Raw genomic sequence first — 20684 nt, 5'->3', positions numbered from 1 at the left:
TCAAAGAAAATGTTGATAAAACACAGATAATTCTTGTCAGTCATGTAGTTCTAGACAAGCAGTACTTACGCAGAGTTTTACATGCAAATAGAGCCATGGCGCTCTGCAATCTGTCTGGTCGGAGCGCTTGTACCACAAGAACCTTAAAATGGAAGTACAAGTTGTTTTAAAGTAACAATGTTTCCACAAAAGCCGTAATTAAACTACAGTTATGCCAATTAAGTAAATACAACTATTTATAAAATCTGGTATAATACTATTCTTCCATAGCATTACCCTGACTTGAAAACTGTCACAACAGGTATAAAATAGGGTCTGATTTTGATATCCGAAATACTGCTGGGATCCATTTACCTCCTGAAACCTGTCATCAAAAGACGCTATCGGCATGCGAAAGTCATGGGATTGTCTTTAGAGTCTACTGAAGGGCCAAGCCACAGGTGAAAACAATACTATGGAAGTAAGGCCTTTGTGGTGACAGCAAAACAGAGGCTGCAGGCCCAGCCTTGCAGTTTCAAATGCACGACACGGATATGCCTAGATGCCTGGGCTCTGACATGATGAATTTATTAGTGCCGGTGTTAGTTTCAACACACTTAGTGAGATAAAATTCATATATATGGAGACTCAAAGTGGACAGAAACCCAAGCCAGCAGTGTAATTCCTGTAGGACTTGCCCACAAAGGGTGGGCAATCAGAGGGTGGAGCCCAGCGGTAGCTTTCATGATTGAATTTGGAGAGGAAATGGACACAAACTCCTTGCTCACCAATGAGTCTGCTCCGCTATGCATGACTATACCACCTTAAAGGTCATACAGCATTTGAAGGCAAAGCTTCTTTGTAAACTGCTTCTGAAAACCTCTTTCCATTTAGATAATGCCAAATTTTACCTGCTGAAATAAGGAAACTTTTCTGGCAAGAATAGACGGAAAGTCTTGTTCGCACACTGAATTGTGATAGTAAGTACGCCACAGAGCTGCGTCCTCAAAGCAGAGGGTCTGATAGAGAGTAGGAAGAGTAATCTAAAAAAAATTAAAAGGAAAATTCATGGCAGAGAACACATGTAAACACATCTTTGTTTTAATTTGAAAAAGTAAATTTAAAAAAATATTATAAATTGTTAATCATTTATTTTGTACTTGTAGTTCAGAAATAATATGGTAGACTATTCAATGTTAAATCCAAAATTAAATAAAAGTAGACATTTCTATAGAGTAGTACTACATCACTTAAACTAAGCCACTGGTAATAAATCTTTTCTCTACATCAAAATATTTGCATTTAACTGTCTCCACCTTGTGGAGAAAAGACATGATATCATCTAAGGCTTAGATTCTAAGCTAAGTACAAGTTTAAGCACTGCAGCAAATTGGAGGATCATATTAGATTCCAAAAGTTTGCCATATTTCATATCATGGGCCATAACAAATCATATCTTCTAAGTCATATTCATTTGTTCAGAACATTCGAACTCCCGTCAGTACCTGTTAACTTCTACTCTTCATTCAATATTGATCTTAAATCTTATCATCTCTCAGAGATCTCCCCAACATAAATACATAAACTCTTTCTCAAAAATAGTATTATCTCTTCAGAGTATCTCTGAAATTTTTCCATCAATCTATTGAGAAAAACTGATACTTTTTACTTAAGAACTTTCTCATAATCACGGAATCAGCAAAACTGATTGCAACAAAGAATGTCTTGCCAACAGAAACAATGCAATACACACCCACATACACCCACACACCCACCCACCCACCCACACACACCCACACCCACCCACACACACCCACACACCCACACACACACACCCCCACACACCCACACACACCCCCACACCCCCACACACACACCCCCACACACACCCACACCCACACACACCCACACACCCACACACACACACACCCACACCCACCCACACACCCACACACACCCTTGTAGTAGGAAAGGAATACCTTTAGTGTTGCCACCGCCCAGCTTCTTTCCTGATCTATCCAAGATGGAAGCTGATCACGTATTCTTTGTTGAGAGTCCTTTAATAAAATCAGTTACTGTCTTTGGTATATATGAATAAAATTAGACTTTGAAAAATTAATTAATTAGCTATGTTTACAAACACTTGTTCATTCTATGTATTATTTCTTTATTCCTTATTTATTTTACACGTTAACATGAAAGATTCCTAATTATGTTATATATAATCACTTTGACAAGTGCTGCATTCATTTTCATTGTGTTTAATCTTTCATGAAATATAAGAGCCATCTATGGAATTATACTATTAAATACTACGTTTCAGAATGAATGTCGGTTGTATATTACAGTTTGGGTATACTGACATGACAAATTCACTGGAGGGGAAAAATTGAATTATGCTATTAAAAGTTTAAATTTTTAAAATTTCTTAAATTACATTAATTAAAGTTCCTAAATATAAGATTTCACTTCCTTATAGATTATAAAGGTATTCTTGGAATAAAAAACATAAACTGGGGAAAGGGAGAACTGAATTTACTTCTTATTATTTAGTTAATATTATTAAGAAAATATAATATTCAAAGACAAAATATAAATTAAGTCTATTTTAAAATGAGGGCAATATAGACAATGCAATATTCCAATGAGATAACAGTAGTATCAATGATAAAATTGTTAGGAAGAAAATTAGGTTTTGTGATCTCCATAGCCACAACTGTTTCCTGAGAATATTATTTTAACTTACAGCTTTCCGTAACATATCTCCAACAACCACACCTGTAAAGGTATCCCATTCCTATTAAATAAAAACAAGGAAACAAAAACATAAAAATATTCTCTAGTTAACAAAATATTCTTAATACAATGAAGGCTTACAATGAAGCCTTCGGAGGGCTCTGAAAAAATATATGACTCCTTTCATATCTTTCTACTATAACACTAAGATCATAAAAACCAGTACATGTACCAAAACAAAATATTAACTTGAATATAATAGAAATTATTTTATTAAAACAAAAGTGCAAATGTGTACACGTGTATGTATGTCTATATTTACATAAATAACATGCACACATATATATATATCTCAATATCCAGAAATTCTACTGTCACATCCAGATAGCACTTGTTCATAATGTATTTGTTCTAGAACATACTAATCTCCACCAATAGATAGGAACATTAAAGACTTGCTACCGTCCATTCGTAAAACCCTACAGAACAAGCAGAACTACTGCGCAGGTTTCCAAGGCTGTATATCTTTATGGAAGCAGACTTTTTCCAAGAAAGCAACTGGTGGGTTATAATCACCATCCTCTCGGATAATGGCTGTGGACAGAACATGAGCCTTGACTTCAGAATGGCTCACACGTCTAACAAAAGGAGGAGGTGACCCCAGAACATAGTGAATCTGACACATGTACGCAGGGCTACTAGGTCAAAGCTGACTGTCCATAGACCCTGCCTGCTTGCGCTCTCGGCATTAGAGCCTCGCTTGATGATAATGGCATGGAAATGACCAAAATCACTTGCAAATGACTTTTGAAAAAATAAAACTAGGAGCAGATCAGAAATGCATTAGTTAGCTCTAGCTTCAGGGTTGTTCTTCTGAAGTTTGGTAAGGGCAAACCAAAATGAAGTCACAGAAAAACGCTGTGCATGAGAAGATAGATATAAACACAAAGGTCAAAGCATTTGAGCCTCTCCATACTCGTTTCATGTGCTGACTCTGAAAAACCTGTGACGTTAATAAATAATGAGTATCTATTTTGTTTAACTTTTTCCTACTTGTGAGTGCCACTGTTCAGACCAGGAAAATAAGGTTGACTTTTCTGGATCCTATACACTGTTCAGAAAAACATGAGCAATTTCATGAGTTGCATGCATTGCTTTCCCTGTTTTATGCCCTCATTTCAAAAAATTGAGCTTATCCTTTAACTGAATGCAATTTCTTATGTAACTATAAATCCACCTGTAACTACATTTCTATGAATTTTCTATGAAAATTCCTTCTTTAATTAAACTTACATTATCTTGAAAGAGTTCAGGGTGCATTCCTCGAACAAAATGCAAAGCGAACATTAATTGATCAGCCTGAAAAAAATAAGTTATTTTGTATTATATAAATTTATATTTGTAAAATTATAGTTCTTAAATTTCTGTTCACATTCACTCTTTAAATCATCTACTCATTAATATACAAAGCAAAATCACTATTCAAATTATACTTATAAAAATAAACAGATCTAAGTTGGGGTTGGAGGAAGGATAGAAAAGGTACTAGAAGGTTTGCCAAAAATGCTAAAATTAAGCAACCTGTATATGTAATTGAAAGGGAAGGATCTAATTTATTTAGCCAAGAAAAATCCAAATATGAGGGTCAAATGAATCACTATTAACAGATCAATCTTTTGCATTATCAATTACCAATTTGTCATTTTGTACATTTAAACCTATGGGTAATTACATGCTATTATCACAACTTCTTTCTCCTTGCTAGACATGAACTTTTGAAATTAAACAAGATGCCAGTGAACTCTTAATTTTCCACTTAGTAAAAAGAGATAGTAAACTAAACCAACAAATAATCATACAAATGTGTATTTACAGAAAAGCAGCAAAACTAGCATATGAATGTGCTTAGGAACTACAAACGAAACTATCAGATGACTCAACATCTTCCTAGTGAAATAAAAGCCAAATCAAGAATAGGCTCTATCAATAAACAGTTCTATTAGAACTCCCTGCCATTGAGTCAATTCTGACTTCCGAAAAATAAAACTCAGTGCCATCAAGTTGATGCAACTCAGAACGACCCTCTAGGGCAGAGTAAAGCTGTCCCTGTGTTTCGACGTCTGTACATCTTTACTGCACTTCCTCCAGTGCAGTGGGTGGTGGTTTCAACTGCTCACCGTGTGATTAGCACGGCCCATGTTAGCCACTACGCCACCTCAAACACAGACCATGCCCAAGAGTCTAAAGAAAGAAGACAGATAGAAAAGGGGAAACAGAAAGTACGAGAGAAATGCAGACTCAGCTTTCAAGGGCAAGGGGAACCAATGAGGAAAGGGAAGAAAGGAGATTGACACCAAGGGAGACTCTAGGAAGAGAAACTGATGGCTCGGCAGTTTCTATTAGGTGCTGCCAAACAGCCAGCTTCTAATAATCAGTGTCTGAATCCAGCTGTCTGATCCTAAATAACACATTCTGCCCCCCACCCATACAATAAAAAGTTTCATTACAATAAAAAAGGTTTTTTAATTAAAATTTTATATTGTGGGAATTGACTCAAATTCTAAGGATTAAATTAGAATACAACTGCATTCTCTGGTACTTCACATTTACAAGAGTAAGAGCTCTGCCATCGTACTGTTTTGTACATTGATGCTGTATGCTTGGCAGTGCTGTCACAATGTTAAGAAGGCAAGAACACTGCTGGCGGTGATGGTACGTACTTCAATTTAGCTGGGCTCTCACTCTCGGTAGTGCAGCGATGGAATTTGGCCATTGTGACTGAGTGAAAAAGAGTCTGGCATTGCTTATTTTAAATTTCAAAGGGCCCATTTTGGGGCTACAGGGTCAAATTATTTTATCTCCATAAAAGCAAGTGTAGGGTTGAATCAATTATGTTACCATTGGCCCATGGTTGGTCTTTCTCTTCCTCCCTGTATAAAAGAAACCTGGCTGTAACTAGTCTACTTCAAGCATTGAAAAAAAACTTTAGAGCCAGAATGGTCACTCAACATATATACAGAACAACCGTCACAATGAGCCTATGTTTCCACCATTTGAATTTTGTGATTTTTATCACTTAAACCAAAACAAACAAACAAAAACAACCAAACTTCCTGCCAAGAGTCAATTCCAGCTCACAGCAACCATCTAAAAGGTTTACTCGACTCTGAGGACTAGACTATCAGGACCCAGTAGATCTCCGAGGCTTTCGGCAATTTAATGTTATGCTGATTGCTAACCACTCAAAAAGCTTTCATGAAAATATGTAATTGGTGCCATCCAGAGTAAGATTGTAGTGCTAAATCTTGAGAAACGTAGCTCATTACTGTATGATTAATGTGCTTTCTGAATTCTTACTCACCAGCGAAACTCTATTTTATAATGAACTCATGCTGCATAACTTTTAATATTTTTCATATATAAATATGAACTTGAAAAAATGGATATTCAATCAACAATTAAAAACATGCCATTAAGAACTGTAAGCCCTAGGAATGTTTTAAAAAGCCATGCTCTGCTCTTCACAATAGAAAGGTCTGACTCAAGAAGGGCATTGAAACGTTCTAAGTGGGGCCTGAAGCCTCTCCACGCTCTCCTAGTGAATGAAATGCCGCCTTTGACTAGATTAACTATATCTGTAAAAGGTAAAGAGAGACTATCAAATTCTGGATACAGAATATTTATTGTAACTTCTCCAATTACATCATGAAATATTTCAAACACTATATGGCGGTAAGGAGCCGTGGTGGTCCTGTCCAGTAAGCATTGGGTTGCTAACCACAAGACTGGCAGTTCAAAGCTCCCAGCTGCTTCTTGGGAGAAAGATGAAGCTATCCAGTCCAGTGAATTTACAGCTTAAGGAACACTGTACACAGTTACTGAAACAGACTGCAGTGGTTTGCTTTGGTTTACTTAAAGATATATCTAACCAATAATTATACTACATGCACAAAAAGTAAAATAAGATTATTAAAATTGAGATGTAGGTTTACAAACTAGAAACAAGAAAAAAATTATTAGCTATTAAAAAAATATTTTAATTAATAAATATGTTTATACCATATCCACTTTTAAAAAGAATTTCTACGTACCTTTAAAAAAACATATTGATAACATTTTCACAAATCAAGTCTAGTTTAGTACATATGTTTTAAAAAGATGAATAAAAAATTATTATCAGGAGATTGGCTAAAATAAAAATTATTGCCTAGAAAGTTTAAAAGAATCAAAACTGCATAAAATAATCATATATTAATAATCTACAAATATAAGTAGGAAAAATCCAAAGATAATTACAATTACATTATTGTACATTTGTTCTATAAAGCAAAAGCTTAGTCCATGAATAATAAGAACTTGGATAAATATGGCAATTGAGGTAAAAGATAAAAAGAAACTCCTTTAAAACAATACAGACAAGAAGAAAAGACTAAGATATCATTGGTAAGCTACCTTGAAGATACATATTTTGGGTTGACAAGAATGTAAGAAAGCAGGCGCTGTCTCTGCGAGCAGTGGTATGAAATGGAAAATTTTTTTCAAAAGGCACTGCAACAGTATTTTACAAATTTTTTTTATTTTACAGAATTTTTAATGTACATAGCTCAGACAAGAAATTATATTCCATCGAAAAATCTATTGATTAGAATTTCTTACATTTAAAGATGAGTGTACTGAATGGAATATTCATTGTAGATCTCTATCTAACAACAAAAAATAAACTCTAACATCCACCAATAGTGCATAAGTAAAGTAATATATAATTGTATGGTATTTGAAGTACTATCAATAAGGCTAACATAATTACACTTACAGAAATCTCCAAGACCTACTACAAGACTGGGGAAGCTGCAGAACAGTAGAATGTGTAAAATAAATATGTCTATATTTTTGTGCCTATTTATAGAGAAGAAAAGAACTACAAGGAACAGAAAAAATTGTGAACAATTCATTCTAATAACCAAAACTCTAATGAAGCAGTAAGAATTGCAGGAGAGGGTGAAATAAAATCTTAAGGACTTTTGTTTGAAGTTTGAAACTCTTTGCAAGATTTTAAAGCTTTTAGGTTGTGAAGGGAAAAACTGTTACAGGAGATAAAGTATTATACAAATGTTAGCGATAGTGAGATTGATACTCTGGACCTCTGTAATGGCTATCTTCGTTCTCTAGGGTCGTAACACTTTCCATATATACCACTGACAAAATAGGCTATAGAATCAGTTGCTAACATGAACTCATTTTAGAGAAATTAAAATTGAGGTGTAACCGGGGATGTTTAGAATCTTACTTTAATGGCAGGATCCGTAAAGCTTACAAAGTGCATTGTAGTTCCTACTGGGTTGTGACTGCTAACCCCTCCTTTGCTCGCTCTCCCTTCCCTAGTCACTACATCCTCAAGAACTCCACAAATGCTGAAAGGCATTCTGGTTAATAATGAATATTCTTCTGATAACCTATTAGAAATACCAATTTCAACACTTATCATTAGGTAAAAGTTACTGTATATTTTAACTGCATATACTATATTAAGTCAAGAACCAACTAGTTTTTTATCCTTGATAACATGTTTCTTACCTTAAATAAACAACGGCATATATATTCATATACCATATGTTTTAATGAGTTGATCAGAGACTGGATTCTCTGTTCTGTACTTTCAGAATCCTGCAAATTAGAATTTGAAAATTAAAAACTATTAGAAAATGAATAAACAATTAAAAGGCATACATAGTTTGGTTACTCTTATACATTGTCCCTATATACTCAAAGTTGATTCTGAAACAAGAATAATTTTCCTTCAAATTCAAGGGAATACATATATATATATATATCAAACAAACATGAATATAAGACTAAGCATGTGTAAGTGGTTCTGTAGGCAAATGTATGTATACATATATACACATTATGTATTTGTACTACATATATATTCATACAGAAAATAGCCACATAAGGATACTGTAATAGATACTTCTTAGACAAAATCACCTTGCATAAACACCTTGAAAGATTGAGTTGCTGAGTCTGAAGACTTAGCACCAGAGTCTACAGGTATAACTAGTCAATGGGCATAACACAGCTCATAATAATGTTCTATATCCTAGTTTGGTGTGTTACACTGACTCGTAAGAGCTTGCGCGTAGCCAGCTAAGATATAACTACTGGTCTGTACACATCTAGAGCAGAAGAGAATGAAGGAAATCAAAGACTCAAAGGAGAAAGTAGCCCACAGGACTCATCCTCAGAGTGTACACAAACCTCCTTCACGGCACGACCCTTTAATACAGTTCATGTTGTGGTGACCCCCCCCCCAACCAAACCATTATTTTTACTGCTACTTCCTAACTGTAATTTTGCTACTGTTATGAATACTAATGTAAATATCTGATATACAGGATGTATTTTCATTGTTACAAATTGAACATAATTAAAGCATAGTGATTAATGACAAAAAGAATATGTAATTATATATTGTGAAATATTTATTTCTAATTACAAATGAATGAAATTTTGTCTTGAAGTATGGTATAGCACGGTTAGTATTAAATTAACAACAGTAAACTACATTGCTACATTTTGCAACATATGCATAAAAAGCCAATGTCAGTGGGAAGGTTGAGATAGCTTCTTTCTCACCAGATCAGAAATTCTCAGAGAGGTCTTTGCAAGAGCAAAATGAAGATCATCTTCCACAACCAGTCTACTTCTGCATTTAGACTTGATAAACAGCAAGCTGGAAAACCCTGTTTCACAAAGTTGTGTGGTTGGAAATGGAAGAAGGCACAACACAGTCTCAGGACGAACAGGATATGACTGCAAACACTTGATCCAGAATCTTGTAACTGACATTGTAGAGAAATCAGTTCTTGCTGCATCACTGTTAATAAGTTCAACAAATTCCTCTTGTGCTGTCTCAGGAACATCTTCAACTTTGACTGTGAATGGGCTTCTGGCAAGTGCAAATAGGGTGTCAGGTAGATTTGGAAAGTACGATGAAATTCCATCTGTAAGCATGGGCAAGTGTTCTTTCACAGACACTATCATCGTAATCCTTTTGTCTGGTTCAACGCCATGTTCCCGAAAGAGACAAGATAATGTAGGCAGCATATAAATTTTATTTTCATCCAAATTGTTTTTGCCAAAGCTGAAGTTCATTTGGAATGATCGGATCTTTTCAGACAAATCGAGGCATGTGCATTTGGTCCTTGCAGTGATCAATTTAACTCACTCAAGATGGTAAAGTTGTCAACCAAGTAAGCTATTTTATGCAGATCACTTTTATCACTCAAAAGTGCTTCAAACTGAGGTATTGCTTTCTGATTACAAAATGTTTTGAGTTCATCACGAAGCTCAAACATACATTTTAAAACTTTTCCTCTAGACAACCATATCACTTCAGTGTGAAATAGCAGAGCATTATTCGGCACATCCATCTCGTTGCAGTTACAAACACTGTTGACTGTTTAAAGTGCTTGCCTTTACAAAACTGACAGAACTTATGACGCCTTTCATCCCTTCTTGTAACTCTTGTGGCAGTGTCTTCGTTGCCGATGAATCATACAGTGAGTTTTGATGACTTCTGGTGACTCATTCAGTGCCAAACGTTGAAATCCAAATAGAAACCCTAGCAGGGCTGGAGCACCATCTGGGCAAACACCACAAACCTTTTCCCAAGAGATCTTTCAGAAATGAGCCAACTGTGTCAAATACATTACGTGCAGTAGTTGACATTTCAAGAGTTTTTCAAAAAAGAAACTCATCTTTAAAGTCATCAACATTAATTTACCTCACGCAAACCAGTAACTGTGAAGAGTCTGCAATGTCTGTAGACTCAGCAAGCCAGATGCTAAATATTGGAAGTGGAGCAGATTTAATTTCCTGGAGTACCTGATCAAGAATATCAGCAGACATGGCATCTATTCTTCTGCCAACAGCAGTGTCATTAGATAAGGAAATTGCACTCAATTTCGTAACAAATTCATCTCTGTGCATAATACGAGCAATATCTTTGGCCGCTGGCAACAGTAAATCCTGAGCAATGGTGTGAGGTTTCATAGTTCTGGCGATTCTGAGCGCCACCAAATATATGAAGCTTCAATGGCTGCTATGTTTTGTTTGTGATACTTGCCACCAGTGTCAAGTCTGGCTTTCTTGAGTCCATCAGCTTTGCTTCTAAAACAGTTGGTATCTCTCTGGCAAAGCTCAGGTGCTTGCTATCAAAATGGCATTTCATTTTGGTCAGCTTCATAGATTCAGCTGATAGAACTTCACAACAAATAACACCTGTGGGTCACAACCTCTATCTTAGGACCAGAAAAACGAGATGGTTCCTGGTTACGACTGTTAACTACTGTGACGAGGGACACACAGATGGCCCCAGATAGAGTGCCGGAGTGGAATGCAGAAGAAAACTCAAGTTCTCAAAAAGCGACCAGACTTTCTAAGTCTAGAGTAGAGGAACTTCCAAGACCTCCTTAGATACAAACCCTGTCAACTGGGAACTCAAACCACTCCAAAGATAACCTACCAGCTAAAACACAGAGTAGCTCATCAACAGTATCACCACGATGCTTCTGGAAGAATCCTCTGAATGAGTTCAAAAGTCAACACTGACCCTAGACCAAAGATAAGATGCTAAAGAAACACAGGGAATCACACTAATGGAAACATAGCCACTGGGAATAATTAGAAGGCTGACACACTGTAAACAGTGTAACTAATGTCATAGATTAAAATGTATAGCAATTGTAAAATGAGAATCTAATTTGCTGTGTTTTCTTAAAATCACAGTCAAATGTATAAAAAATGTTGTTTTACTCTTTTAAATTTGGAGGCAAACATGACACTCGCAGTGACAGAACAAATATCCACATAGGAGCGGGTTAAAGAAAGGAATGGCATGGCCTCACAATAGTTTTGAGAGATTATAGAATATTAATTGACATGGAATTTGTCAGCCACACACTAATAGTGTTTAAAAGCAGAGATTGATGTGCTCGCTTCAGCAGCATACATACTAAAGGCACAGATTGATACCTTTTTGTTTAAAACTATTTAGTAGCCCTAAATTTTGTAATTCCAATCCTAGTGGCATAGTGGATACTTGTTGGACTGCTAACCTCTAGGTCAGCAGTTCTAAACCAGCAGCCACCCTGTAAGAGAAAGCGCAGCTTCTCAACTCCGAGAGCTGAAGTCTGGTAAACGGATGGGAGCAGGTCCACCCTGCTATGCAGTGTGGGGTTGAGTCAGAATCGGCTTGATGGCAGTGGGTTTAGTGAGTGGCCAACAACATACCTGTTTGTTTTGCAGAGCTCGTTGGAAAAGTCGTAGAAATGCCGCCAAACTAAAACGATACATGTTATTAATTTTGGACAGGTCAGAAATAATGAAGTACATCTTGCTGGCACTCTCAGCCAGAGGAAGATATGCATCCCGCTCCTGTAGATCAGGGATGGGGAAGGAGGGAAACACATTAGTTTTAGTGATTTACTGCCACCTACCGACCAGTATACATATAGCTAGCTATAGCCTTCCTATTTCGAGTTCTACAAAAATGAAGATGAACGGTCTGCTAAAAGTCATTCTTCCTTATTTTTACAGAATTATGCACAAGTGATTTTAAATAATTATCTGTCCAATTAAATTACAGAACTCGTATTGGTTCTTGGAGTTTTCTTAATGAGAACCAACAGCATTTTCCCTAGAGTCAAGAGGGTAAGCTAAAATGGAAAACAGTTGTGATCAGAGACTTGGTGTTACAATTTTATATTTCTGAAGAGAATTGCTTCTGGTGACTGCCAAAGGGCATTGTATTATTACTACATTGCTGCCATAAATTAAAAGTTCCTATTATTACACTAATGTGCGAGAATGGTGCTAACAAGAACATTTATGAACTGGAGGTAGCAAATAACCTGGTAACAAGTACCCTATAGAGATAATGATCCACCCAACACTGGATAGAAATAAGGACTAATCCCATTGAAATTGTCATCAAAGTGTCAGGATTATAAGTATAATTTTAATAAAAGTATATCCCTGGGAAATCCTAGGAATCCTAATCGGCTTAATTGCACTACTGTCTCCAGCAGAACTGAGTCAGTCACTAGAACGTAAGAGAAAGTAAGATACACTGCAGAGCTATCAGGTTGGATTTTTTCTAAAGAAAATATCACAATATTAAAGTAAGACTTTACAGCACATGGGAATATAGGTGAAAGCACCTCCTTCAAGGGGTCCACCAGGGTGAACCTGGAAGAATGAAATACCATTTGTAAACTTTTGAATTAATTTGAGTGAAATTTCTTAATATGACGCTTTTATCCATGTCTCTGTAACTCCTCTTCAATGATTGGGTGTGACTACGCAAACAAAATATGTGTAACACTAACAGAAGGGATTGGCCAGCTTTATTTGTCACTCCCCTGGCCCTCAGGAGAAGCCCTCTCACCGGGAAGAGAACTTCCAGGACCACTGGAGGTGGAGTGCAGTGGTGATCACTGTCGGAAGGGCCAGAGCACCAAAGGCCCCAGAGGTCCTAGAGACCGAGGCAAGCGGCCACTGAGACAGAACAGAGGAGCAGCGCAGAGGCTAATCCGTGAGGCCGAGCAGTGGCTTTACTTACTAGCCCTAGGCGTGGAGACAAAGCCAGGGACCACGTTGGCTGAGAGGCTCTGAAGGACTGCTGTGGACTAATGATTATATCCTTACTCTTTATTGATCCTGACTGTGGCAGCCTGTTAACTTTCCTAGTAAACGTCCTCCATCATGAGTACTGTCTGCAAGTGCTGGGGGCTCATTTTGACCGTGATTGAGCTCAGAACAGATGCAGAGTGCTGTGGGGAAATGACTGGTGTCAGAGAGGTAAAGAAGGATGAAGCGTGGGGGCGTGTCTGGCCTCCACCCCCTAACACGGGCTCACAGGAGAAGAGATGCCAGAGAAGGTCCGAAATGACCACCCTCATGCTGCTCTCGCCATATTTCACAGGCTTTGACTGTGGTTTCAGGTGTGCAGAGTTGTTTGCTAACTCTCAATTGTCTATATGCACAAGGACAAAATTGTATCTCTACTTTTGCTAGCCCTGTGCCAGGAAACAGTAGAACCCGGCAAGGTACACTAACAATCTTCAATGTCTGTACATCTTAACTCGTTTCCTATAAAAACAAGAATCAAACCAAGGCCCTGGTTCTTTGAATAATTTTTTTGTCTGGTATCATCAATGTCCTGAGTTCCTGGCTCTAGATTTCTTAGCATATTAACATAGATGTTAAAGAAAATATGATGTAAATAACAAAGAGGACAATAGTTACTTTATCAAGGGAAATCTGCAGTTTGTAGGATTCTTTAAGAGAATCTTGGATAAGTGCACTGCTTGCTTTTGTCTGATTCAAAGATTCAATCAAATCCTTATTTTCTAAAATATTGCCTTGAGATGTTGCAAGGGTCTAGAAGAAAAGTTGACAAAATATAGGGACATTATTATACATTTTAAGTGATCAATTCGAGAAAGTCTTCATTAACTATCATTAACTTAATGATGTTTATGAGAAGTTACTTTGTTTTTAAATATATCAGTACTTATGGCATTCTTATACCAAATGATTTAGCAAATCATTAATATTCATCATCATAACATTTTAGATGCATTAATTTTATCAATAAACAAAATGTAAATTAAATAATGTCATAACTTTCATTGCTTCTTAAAATTATAAGTACAAAGCAGACAATTAAATAGTAGTGAATCAATACAGTATAAAAATATTAACTAAACATTGCATGTTTTAAACTTTATCCTGAATATATGAGGGGGTACCCCAAAAAAGGCCAGAATTTTCTTTTCAGAGCTATATATTTAAATTTTTTTTACAATACAACCTTCCAAATACTCTCCATTACACTTAACACATTTGTAAAATCTGCAATTCCATTCTTAGAAACATTTTTCAAACTCATCTGCTTGAACGGCTGACAGCAGCACCCCCTTGTTTTTTGCTTCACCTCTTCTACATCAAATCGCTGTCCTTTCATGTCCGTCTGCATTCACATTCATGTCCCTCTGCATTCACAGTGAGGCCAGGTGAGTAAGGTGCATGGGGGAGGAGAGGCATGCTGATTTTGCCAGAAAGTGATGCACTGAGATGGCTTCATTAGCAGGTGCATTGTCATGATGGCAAAACCAGTCCCCTGTCTGCCACAAATCAGCCTTTTGGTCACACACTATTATGCAACCTCTTCAGAACCTCTAAACAGAAAGCTTGACAAACAGTCTGACCTGGTGGAACGAACTCCAAATGCACTACAAGTCAACATTTTCATACACTCGGGAAGTTGACAGACATCTAGAACGAGGTTTGTCAGCAATCGACATTTCATGGGTTTTGAAATGAGTAATCCACTCATACACTCGCGTTTTTCCCATAGCGCTGTCCTTGCAAGCTGTGTTCAACATCACAACTTTCTACAGCATTTTTCTCATGCAGGAAACAAAATTCCACAGCCACACAATGTTCTCTTAAATAGGCCATTAAAAAAAAAAGAGGCTTGAGTGAAACTGCGTTTATGAAAAAATTCACTGTGACCAGGGAGGAACATTCCCAGGAGACACCACTGGGTGCACTAACTCAGCGAGTTGTTTATGCTCAAGTAGAGGGAAAAACACATACTACAAAAACTCTGCTCTGCCCAGCAAGAGTCCAGTTTGCGGAGTTGGGTGGAAGGTGGTGTTCCACCTCATATTAAAAAAAGTAACTGCTTTTATTTCTTTACAATTTAAACCTGATATACTTGTATATATTGATGTGCTATTGAGAAAACAAAAATGAGTTAATAGTGTTATTAAATTTAAAATACACATTTATATTCATTAAAATTTTTAAAGCAATTAAAAAATCTTAAATAATGAAACTTTACCTCTAAAAGAGATTCTTCAAGTTTGGCTAGCTGTATTTTCTTATCTTCTTCCTGTTGTAACAGTTTTGTTTTCTGTTCCTCTAAATCAGGTTTCTCATGCTGAATGGTTAAAGCCAAAAGCTTATAAAGAAAAACAATTCGGAAAACAAAAAAATAAATGATTATTTGGGAAATAAATTTGAAAGAAAAAATTTCCAACTATTCACACCACAGGCTTTGTACTTTAACTGAATAGTATATTGCTTAACATGTCTATTTCTATAGAGTTACAGTCTCGGAAACCCACTGAGGCAGTTCTAAACCATCCTGTAGAATTTCTAGGAGTCACACAAGGTAGAGTGTCTGTATTATAATATGTAGTATAGATTCCTAAAATTAGTTTAAATATCTCAAACCTAAAACCAGGATTTATCTTAAATTGTAAAATCTTACCATACACATTTTAATTGGGTAATTAATATATCATATTAATTATACTTTAACAATACTCTTAAAATATTGTGTGCAACTGTTAAATTTGTAACTTTAAAAGAGGGACTTCATTGGTAAAATGTATAATTAAAAAATCTCCTATGAGCATATTCACTTATTTGTTGATAACCTAAGATCTACAAAGCCCCTCTTAGCAGTAACTATAGAGATCTTTTAGATAGAAAGATCAATTTTGTGAATGGATTCTGGCAAGTTTTGAGTAACTCTTACAATATTTTATCTATAATATCATCCTTGCAGTCAAATGATATTGTTTACAAAAATACATGGTAATATGGTATAGATCAAATAGTCTAAGAGAACATGTTGAAAACTAAGGTATCATGTAGGAAACCTATCTACGATGAAGCAAACCCAAAGCGGATGAGTCGATTACTATTGTTGTTGGCTGCTATCTAAGCAGCTCCGACTCATGGCGACCCCGGTGCGTAAAAGAAGGATGCAATCCTTGGTTCTGCATCATCCTCATGGTGTGAACAAATTGGATAATTATCATCTGCAGGGTTGTCACTGGCTGATTTTTGGAAGAAGATCACCAGGCCATTCTGCTAAATCTATCGTAGGTACAGCCTCCTCTCAGACTGACTTAGCATCATAATAGCATGCACATCACAGACGGCTGAGTGTTGGCTGCACCTGAGACACATCAGTCAGAATTAGAACTCCATCCGTCCCACCAAAGTTCTACTGCCGTCACCACTGCCGTCACCTGACTACTGTCAGAGGGCAGAAAGAAGATAATATTCAAAAGATTAATAGGCATCATACCCTTAAAGAGGAAAGAAATTGCTATTAAATATGTAAGGAAAAAATCATTCTGTGATTCCTGCAATAATTCTAAATCATAATGATCCACACACACCGAACACTGACTGCACAGATGCACGTGCTATACTCACTGTCACGGAGTCACCTGTGACTCACAGTGACCTTGATGGACAGAACAGAATTGCTCCTGAGTTTCCCCACAAACCCTGCCAATCCTTACAGGAATAGAAAGCTACATCTTTCCCCTAAGGAAAAGCTGGAGGCTTCAAGCTGTTGGTCTTGTAGATTACAGCCAATCCTCACCCTGCTATGCTACTAAAGTTGGACATTAAAGATCCTCAACTACTTAGATCAGCCAACTCAGTAACATTTCTATTAAATCTAAATTTTAAAACTGAAAATTAAAGCAGTTGATATTAACTTCTATAGTTCCGTTTTTTACATTAAAAAATTTAAATACAACAAAAAACAGAGTACAAAATTAGACTTAAACTCATGAAATAACGAATTAACAATATAAGCAACAAATATAAGTCCATCACAGACAATAAGTCAAATAAAGCTACATGCTTCACTCTAACAAGTATATTTTGAAAGTTATAAATTAAAAGTGATCAGATTTTAAAACAGCTTCCTATTTGATAGCTCTAGTGAGTACACACAACTACAAACGGTTTCTGTAAGAAATTATGAGTATATGTACCTGTCCTCGTAACCCACTTCTTGTTGTAGTGAAGTTAACCTCAGTAACAATGGAGGCTGCATCCGGTGGAATAAAGGGGTTTGGGTTTCTTGTTGACAAAAAAAGTCGAAATTCTTCATTGTAGTCGATAATTTTGTCACCTATTTGTACGACATAGCGTGGACCTAGTTTTGTGTTTTTAAAAAATGGCATAATTAGTTGGTCTGAGTATGGTGTATTTTGCTACACAACACTCAAAAATATTATTTTAAATGCTTTCCAACAAAAAAAGCACCAGACAAAATCATTGCTATTGAGTTAATTCCAATCATTTAAATAGTTTGTATTATCACGCAGCAAAAGTTAGGCTACCGAAAATATTATTAACCAGAATGCTCTATTACTCCGCAATTATGTCAGCAAGGGTAAGTACTTTTCATTAAAATGATCCTGAGATACTGACACAGCAGAGGAAAAGCTTTGTATTTCAGTAATACAAATCTTTCTGAAACCGTTAATTTCTAGTAACAAATCCAGAAACTCCCCATTTAAAATTATTTGCTATCTATTTCTAAATTGGTTAGAAAGAAATTATATGCTAGCTTTGAAGAGTAACACTTAAAGAGAGCATGCATTAATAAAAGCTAAGATTGCTAATGTGTGATAATTCTAGTCAACATCTAAAGGAAATGCTGGGACTGAGGAGTTTACACAATGGTCAGAGAGACCATATCTCAATCGGGGTATGATTCAGAAAACTCATCTGCTGTACAGTTACGGTAAGTGTGGTTTTCTGAAGGCATATTATAGTCCAACTACTAGTGAAAAAACACAAGCCTCCCTGGGGATTAGGACGAGGAAGAGGTGGGACAGAGCATTGCTTTCATTCATCATTGGATTGGATAACCCATCCATGTATTAGTTTGATACATTTAAAAGTATTTTATAACCAATACCTTCTTTTCTAAAGATCCTTTAATATAAACCCTTTGGAAAGTATCAGATGTGCAACTCAAAGTCTAATTCAGTCTTTTAACTATATTAAGTCTTAACTTATATTGGAGTTAACTGGCAATGGAGTTAATTTGATTGTGGGGTTGGGTTTTTTTTTCTCCTTAAAATCTGTATTGTAGCTGAAAGAACCATGGAAGGACTAAAATCTTTTTGACTAAAATCCTTTTCAGGTAAAGCCCCAGCTTTTGTGACTGGTCTTTGGATTTAAAGCAGGATGAGCCTTTGCTGTTGCTATTTTTACTTTGTCAAGATACAGTCCTGTAATAGATATGGACCATTAGGGTGGTTCGATGTACTAATAAATTCAATGGGAACATTCATGAGGAGTTATCTTCACTACCTGAACACAGTGCCTTCTTATAACGCCTCTCTGTGTTTACTGGCTAGTACCTGTTTTCATTTTTTTTCATTACCTGAATATAATGGTGAGATTAGGAGAGTCAGTCAGTTACAAAATTAATTAATTCAGAAATTTCAAAAGATCAAACATTTACCTTGAGCAACAAGATCTCTTCTCAGTAATGGATAAAGAACAGGTTCAACACCATCCATCTCTTGTATGATAAGGGTTTTCCCAAAACGAACTGCCAATTCAAGGGCTGTGATAAAGTTACTATCCTAAAGGAAAGAAAAACACACATTAATTGATTTATATATCAATATGTACAAAGGTCCTTATAGATAAGAAGCGGAGATATTGATGTGCTAATATGAATGTCTGTAAATATAATATTAATGCGAATGATTTAAATTATGTGGTTGTTTTTGTAGGCATATGTACTTTGGGACGTATCATTCTGGTTGAATGTTTATCAAATAAATTTTAACATTTAAGACTTAAGTAGGCATTTACATGAACAATATGCTGTTTTCTAAGTTTTTCCTACAATTTACAGTTATTGATAGAAACAAAATTTTACATTCTATACACAACAAGTTATTAGGAGTAACATTGGCTATAATCATAACTAAACACTGGAGGGGGAGAGAAAAGGCCAGGATAATTCTAGTAAACTTTTCTCAGCATGATAGGTTTAATCACCGTGGAAGAACTTTTAGACATAGGAGTAAGCAGAAATGTTGAGGCAGTCTACTTAGGGAAATAGTAGTTTTAAAAATCACCCCAGCCCCTCCCCACAGAAGAATTTGTTTCAAAGGACGACATTGATTCTGCAGTTCTGGGAGAGGGACATATCTGAAAAGAGCGCACGGGGGCAGATGAAGGGGGAGGAGGAGAGTTCCCACCAGGCCGTGAGGATGATGTTCCTGAGTAGAGCAGCCAGTCCACAGAGAGGACAACATGGCTGGCCCCACTATGAGACATGATGCCCCTCAGTGACCCCAGGCACTACAGGGGAAAGCACAGGAGACACAGTGTGGGAATTGCACCTGACCTAATCGCACCACACCGAGGCAAAGCACTGGGGGAGTGCAGTGGAACAGCAAGGGAATGGAGCGGCAAGGTCCCCAGGGAATGCTGAAAGTGGACTTTGGGGCCAGGGCGTGGTGTCCCAACAGACTGGACTGGAAAACACTCCTAAAGGCCAACAAACGATCCTTGAACTAACTACAAGCTTTTCTTTCTTGATGTGTTGTGTTTTGTTCTTTGTCAGTGGTTTGTTGTTGTTTTATTGTATACTGTTGCTTTGTTTTCCTCTGTCTTGTTTTTGTGCATGTTATTATCTCCACAGGTCTGTCTAAATAAGATAGGCTGGATGAACTATCTGGAGGAAAAACAATGGGACTGACAGTTCCGGGGGGACTTGAGATAGGGGGAGGTGGGGGGTAAGGAAGTGGTCTAACAAACCCAGGGACAAGGGAAGAATATGGGATCCAAATTGGTGGTGTGCGGGGAGTGGCATGCCTGGGAGAGAATGATCAAGGGTAAGGTAACATAACGAAGAGGTATAGCTGTAACCCAGGTGGGGACAGAGCATGATAGTAGGGCAGGAGGAAAGTCAAGGGAAATAGAGGAAAGAGCTAAGAGGCAAAGGGCATTTATAGAGGTCTAGACAAAAACCATGTACATATGCAAACATATATATAAGGATGGGAAAATAGATCTATGTGCCTATATTTATAGGCTTAGTATTGAGGTGG

At 36.7% G+C, this 20684-nt stretch overlaps 1 protein-coding gene across 1 annotated transcript in view; it reads right to left on the bottom strand.

Moving 5' to 3' along the window:
• DYNC2H1 (dynein cytoplasmic 2 heavy chain 1) overlaps positions 1-20684 on the bottom strand; it is a 349851-nt gene that overhangs the window by 169231 nt on the left and 159936 nt on the right. Inside the window, exons 66-76 of the mRNA XM_075546528.1 lie at positions 19079-19202; positions 17592-17755; positions 15629-15748; positions 14026-14160; positions 12010-12153; positions 8290-8379; positions 4009-4074; positions 2726-2776; positions 1959-2036; positions 891-1022; positions 70-142 (exon numbers count right to left, since the gene is read on the bottom strand). Of these exons, the coding sequence (XP_075402643.1) occupies positions 70-142; positions 891-1022; positions 1959-2036; positions 2726-2776; positions 4009-4074; positions 8290-8379; positions 12010-12153; positions 14026-14160; positions 15629-15748; positions 17592-17755; positions 19079-19202 (1177 nt within the window). The remainder of the gene's footprint in view (positions 1-69; positions 143-890; positions 1023-1958; positions 2037-2725; positions 2777-4008; positions 4075-8289; positions 8380-12009; positions 12154-14025; positions 14161-15628; positions 15749-17591; positions 17756-19078; positions 19203-20684) is intronic.

This window comes from Tenrec ecaudatus, chromosome 4, assembly GCF_050624435.1.
Source record: "Tenrec ecaudatus isolate mTenEca1 chromosome 4, mTenEca1.hap1, whole genome shotgun sequence".
Lineage (NCBI taxonomy): Eukaryota > Metazoa > Chordata > Mammalia > Afrosoricida > Tenrecidae > Tenrec > Tenrec ecaudatus.
This window is presented reverse-complemented; position numbering and strand designations above follow the sequence as displayed.